Raw genomic sequence first — 6,056 nt, forward strand, 5'->3', positions numbered from 1 at the left:
TTTTCTTCAATTTTCCATAGCCAATCACATTTTTCTTTATTTTTAATTCAAAAAAAATCAAGTCACTTATTTTCTAAAAAGAATCTTTACAGCAAAAAAGTGTTTTTTTTAAACAAAGTGTATTATAACAGGGTAGCTCAAAACAAAAACCGTGAAAATCGTGCTAGCTTCAAAAATTCAAAATAAAAATTATTATTAGAAAAACAACTCAACCCCAAGCCCACAGTGTAATTCCATAGTGAGAATGGAAAATAATACCCAAGTAATAGTGAACTATAAATTATTTAAATATATATATGACCAGGAATGAAAAGAAAACTTCTGACAATACAAAATTGAGCTAAATTTAAATAGACATGTATCATTTGTAGTCCTAATTAATTGAGAAATTAAAAATAGTTCCATTTGTTATGATCAACATTATTTGCATTGTAATAGGAGAATACAACATTACATTTTGCTACACAATAATATCGGGATCAATGGACCAACTTTTTTTTTTGTTTGTTAAACAATGGTCTATCAAATTGCAGAAGGATGAGATTTATGGAAAAAAAAAGGAAAAGAAAAAGGGGGCAACTAACTGAAACTAGTTTTGTACACCATCTTGTCTAAGACAATTAAGGAACTAATGAAGATCAATGAATCAGATCTCCAATTTGCATTACTGGAAGGTTGGTCATGATGTCAAATACCTGTGTTCTTGATCTGGAAGGTCTTCCGATGATGGTATCTAGCAAAAAGATAGACAATCGAGTAGGCTTTATGTTTCCGTAAAATAATAACATTTTGAAAATACTTTGGCTATATTGATCGGTTTGGTTGCATTTTTTTAATAGTGGAAACATATATAGTTGTGTAATTCTAGCGAACTAGGAATCAAACAAAATAACTGTTTTGTTTTGCCACATGAATGATGAAACCAAGTGATCTTAGGGTTATTTTGATTTAATCCAAATAACCCCGTATCCCATCATCATTCAAATCAACTAAAACACTAATATCCCATCACAGAGCATATTTTAGTCCTTTAACCCAAAACAATCCACTTTTAGATCAAACGAGATTTTCGGATTAGTTTATAAAAACCCTACATGGCTCTATAATCATTTGAAATAACATACCAGACCCAGAGCTTCAGCAGCACTTCGATGGCTCCCTACAACACAAACCCCAGTAAGCATATCCATCAGCCATTTCCTTTGTTCTAATTTTAGCTGTTTTTCAATGCCTCGAGCCACCATCTCCATCTCAGGCTGCATAATTTTTTAGATGCATAAATATGGATGTACTAGCATATTAATTAAAGAATAAATAGTTAACCGTATAAAACTTCACAGGTCTAGGAATAAACAAGGAGGGAATGACTTCCAGGATCAAGTACCATACCGATGACTCTTCCGGAGGGAACACCTGGTGCAGAGTGCAAATCTTTGAAAGTTCTGACAAAGCATCAGAATGTTTGCCTTGCATTTCTAGAGCCTGAGATTTCATACATACAAAAAAACAATCAATCAAACATAGTTTTCTAGAAGTGATAGGCCTTGACCACAAGGCTCATTAGAAACATCAACAAAAGGCACCTAGATGATGCAGAACCATTTGGTAATCAAATCTTCAGGTTTTGGAATGCTACCATTTATGGGTTAAACTTTAGTTTTTTTTCCTAATTATTTGGTATTAAATCATTGCAGGAGCTAAATGTGAATTAACAAGTTAGGACTTGCAGTGCATAGATGGCTATAGGAGATTGTTTTGGACATCAATCAAAGAGTTGCTGCCAAAATATAATAAAAACACTGTAGAGTGGGAGGGGCCTGTTTTAGGAAGTAGCATTAGTTTAAATTTATATCATTTCTCTCTAGTGCTCTACAGATACTCATACTCTATTTTGATTTTTTAGATAGTGGTCAATGTATATGATTTGAGTATCCCCTCGTCTGCTGACTTATATTTCTTCATAAACATAGATCCAGATAAATAACTACTTTGTATGTGTGTTCATGCTCGTTATGATGCACTTGATCACATGCTATCTTGTCCAGAAACATTCCAGACCCAGTTAAGATTTTGCTGTTCACAAGAAAAAATATGTAGAAAGCAATCATAACTTTACAACTGAAAGATCAATTCTAAATTTTAAATCACTAATAAACTGGAATAGAAACCCATCATTTCCTGTTTCAAAGACAAATGAAGCATTTGATTCAATATAAGACACATACCCATGCCTGCAAAAAGCACAAGCGTGTTTGTGCAGCAACAGCAGCACACACTATTCTTGCAGCACGTGTATGCTCTAGCTGGAGGTTATCTGCAAGACCAGCAATAAATTGTTGGGCAGGCTCACCGTCAATGTAAATACGTGTTGATTTACTTTCAGTACTGTAATGTGTTTCAGACCTGTTAGATAAAGATGAGAAATTACTAACAATGACATGCGTGAAAATAGTCAACTTAGGCCTATCTTCGTTTTAATATTTTAAAGAAATTTTTAGTTATATCAGCTCTAATATTTGTACCATTTGTATATTTGGTGAGGAAGGTAGTTTCCTAGATGAATTGGTCACCTATAAAAGTCAAGTATGGAAAAGAAATTTGAAATACCTGCAACAAATGTTGAGCACAAATTCAACTGATGCACGATAAAAGGAATCTCGTGAATGGGATGTATCAATTGACACCTTTGCTCCAGATGTCCTACATAGTCGACGGAACTGCTCACCATAAGAGAAGATAAATTTGGAATACATCAGCAAACATGATGGCATACATCATTAAGTCACAAACTGCATCATATATGAGTAAGGACTATCTTTTATATATATGACTAACTTCCGAAATTATGGGTGCGATGACCCACCAACAAGTTTAGGCAGAAAGGGAAGGAGAGGAAAATATATAGTACAAAAAGATAATCAAAGACGGGCGTGTTGGATCTACTCACTTGAATCATATCATCCTCGGAGATATCCTTCCCATGTATTCTTCTGTCCAGTATAGCTGGAAATTAAGTAATAAACTGTAATCCGGTGAAATAAACATGATCATCACATTCAAGTAAGTTGAGAACTACTACACGAATCATAAAATCCAACTATAAGACTCAATTTCACACAATAATCCATCTCCTCCTTCCGTAAATGTTAACCGCATTTTAATAAATATTAAGAAAAAATTTATGAGATTTATCATCATTACATGATCCAAGACATTATTCATCATGAATAAGTAAAAATCCAAGCATAAAATCCAACTATAAGAATCAATTTCACACAATAATCCATCTCCTCCTTACATTTTGAAATAAATATTAAGAAAAATATTATTAGCCTTAGTATCATTATATGATCCAAAACATTATTCATCATGAATAAGTAACACCCAAAATCCAAGCATAAAATCCAACTATAAGACTCAATTTCACACAATAATCCATCTCCTCCTTTCGTAAATGTTGACTGCATTGTAATAAATATTAAGAAAAATATTATGAGCCTTAGCATCATTATATGATCCAAAACATATTCATTATGAATAAATAAAAATCCAAGCATAAAATCCAACTATTAAGACTCAATTTCACACAATAATCCATCTCCTCCTTACATTTTGTAATAAATATTAAGAAAAATATTATTAGCCTCAGCATCATTATATGATCCAAAACATTATTCATCATGAATAAGTAACACCCAAAATCCAAACATAAAATCCAACTATAAGACTCAATTTCACACAATAATCCATCTCGTCCTTTCGTAAATGTTGACCGCATTGTAATAAATATTAAGAAAAATATTATGAGCCTTAGCATCATTATATGATCCAAAACATTATTCATCATGAATAAGTAACACCCAAAATCTATGCATAAATCTAACTATAAGACTCAATTTCACACAATAATCCAATCTCCTCCTTTCGGTCAACAGTAAATGTTGACCGCGTTGCAATAAAATATTATGAGCCTTAGCATCATTATATGATCCAAAACATTATTCATCATGAATAAGTAACACCCAAAATCCAAGCATAAAATCCAACTATAAGATTCAATTTCACACAATAATCCATCTCGTCCTTTCGTAAATGTTAACCGCATTGTAATAAATATTAAGAAAAATATTATGAGCCTTAGCATCATTATATGATCAAAAACATTATCCATCATGAATAAGTAACACCTAAAATCAAGCATAAAATCCAACTATAAGACTCAATTTCACACAATAATCCATCTCCTCCTTACATTTTGTAATAAACATTAAGAAAAATATTATTAGCCTTAGATCATGAATAAGTAACACCCAGAATCCAAGCATAAATCCAATTATAAGACTCAATCTCACACAATAATCCATCTCCTCCTTTCGTAAATGTTGACATTATGAGCCTTAGCATCATTATATGTTCCAAAACATTATTCATCATGAATAAGTAACACCCAAAATCCAACTATAACATGATGCAAGGGAATCATCATGAAGTTTCAAATGGTAACTCCAGTTTAATATCTCATTCACCTTAAATGATAATTTTCCAAAGTATTTCAAATGCATTTACATCATTAGATACCATGTGAACTCTGCAAAATCCTAGAGTGAAGAGTAATTCATCTGATTTAGATGAGAAGAGAATGGATGAATGCTGCTAAGAAGTATCATGGAATAGGATCTCTCTGTAAATGAGATAAGTTAGAAAACGAAAACTGACCTCGAATGAATCTGTTAGCCAGAATCTGATACTCATCCTGGTGGTCTAACATAATTGGTGGAGGAAGTGAAACAGGCCACCAATTAGGCAACTCTCTAGCCTTCCTCTTTCGAACCAAGTTCTTCGACTTTACTTCTGAATCAGTTGAAACACTCTGCAGAATACTGAAATCATCATTTCTCCTTGCAACCACCACTTCTCTACCTCCAAGACTTCTATCTCTCCTGACTATCACTTCATCACTACTTCGCGACTTAAATCGGCGCAAAACTCCTAACCCTAACTTCAAGAACACCTTAAAAGCAAAAACAGACAAGAAACAACCGATAGAGAGAATCACCATGAACTCCACCGTTGAAGGGCGGCAAGAAACAACAATCCTCCTATCCGAATCGAACGTAACCAACGTTTGCAAATCCTCCAGAGCTTCTTTACCAGATTCAATCAATTGATCGAGCGTGATTGACAATGAAGGGTTTAAGAGCTTTTGGAAGGAAATAGAAGCTTTATTCGATAAATCTTCAACGTCAATAGTCATTTGGAACTTCTCGACGGGATTAGACGTTGGTTTGATTAGTTGATTGGGGATATCGGGGTGGAAGAAACGGCGACGATGATGACGGCGGACGGAACGAGACTGGTGAGGAAGGATTCGCCATCTGAAGGAGCGATTGTAGGAACATGAAAATGATTGTGGAAAAGAAGTGGATGGAGTTGGTGAAGGAGTTAAGGAGAGATTCGCCACCATTGTTAGCCTGCAAATTGTTTCCTTTGCGATGATGATGACGGAACCAGCATGGATCGGATTCCAGCGCCGGTGCCGGAGTGGAATTGGGAGTGGAGGCGGCGATGGTAACGATGATATATTATAAGGGCGTGATATTCACTCGACCTAAGTTTATTTTCATTTATTTTATTATTACTTTTTAATATATTAAACTGTTTATATTTTAAAACAAAAATATTAATTAAGATATTTTAAAGTATAAAATAACATTATTTTAATTCAATTAATATAAAATAAAATTTTTGTGTCTTACTATCTAGTTAGTTTGACCAAAGTAGACATTATTTTTCGGGAGAAGATCCGTTGTCCCAAATGAAGTTGTCTCTTACTGTCTTATTTATAAAAAAACAATTAAACAAATAAAAAATTATATATATATATGATTATATAAAATAAACCATAAACCCTAAATTCTAAACTGTAAACCCTAAATTAAAAACTTAAACCCTAAATTATAAATCCACAATTATATATGACATTTAATTTTAATATTTAATTTTCTCTTTTTCTCTTCACTATTTTCTCTCCTATGAGACACCAAGTGGGACAATGA

The 6,056-nt window shown here is 33.1% G+C and overlaps 1 protein-coding gene across 3 annotated transcripts; it reads right to left on the reverse strand.

Moving 5' to 3' along the window:
* Window positions 1-381: 381 nt before the first annotated feature.
* Window positions 382-5,600, reverse strand: LOC124922037. 3 transcript variants are annotated; one of them, XM_047462762.1, is made up of 7 exons: window positions 4,717-5,600; window positions 2,948-3,003; window positions 2,608-2,717; window positions 2,226-2,385; window positions 1,390-1,482; window positions 1,125-1,256; window positions 382-733 (listed from the first exon to the last, which is right to left on the reverse strand). In XM_047462762.1, exons 1-7 carry the CDS (start codon window positions 5,462-5,464, stop codon window positions 680-682), a joined length of 1,353 nt encoding a protein of 450 aa, XP_047318718.1. In that variant the 5' UTR covers window positions 5,465-5,600; the 3' UTR covers window positions 382-679. The 3 variants fall into 3 exon arrangements, with proteins under 3 accessions (XP_047318718.1, XP_047318717.1, XP_047318716.1); XM_047462761.1 differs by having other exon boundaries at window positions 382-727; window positions 2,226-2,403; window positions 4,717-5,599; XM_047462760.1 differs by having other exon boundaries at window positions 2,226-2,403; window positions 4,717-5,598.
* Window positions 5,601-6,056: the final 456 nt, after the last annotated feature.

This window comes from Impatiens glandulifera, chromosome 1, assembly GCF_907164915.1.
Source record: "Impatiens glandulifera chromosome 1, dImpGla2.1, whole genome shotgun sequence".
In the NCBI taxonomy this organism is placed as follows: domain Eukaryota; kingdom Viridiplantae; phylum Streptophyta; class Magnoliopsida; order Ericales; family Balsaminaceae; genus Impatiens; species Impatiens glandulifera.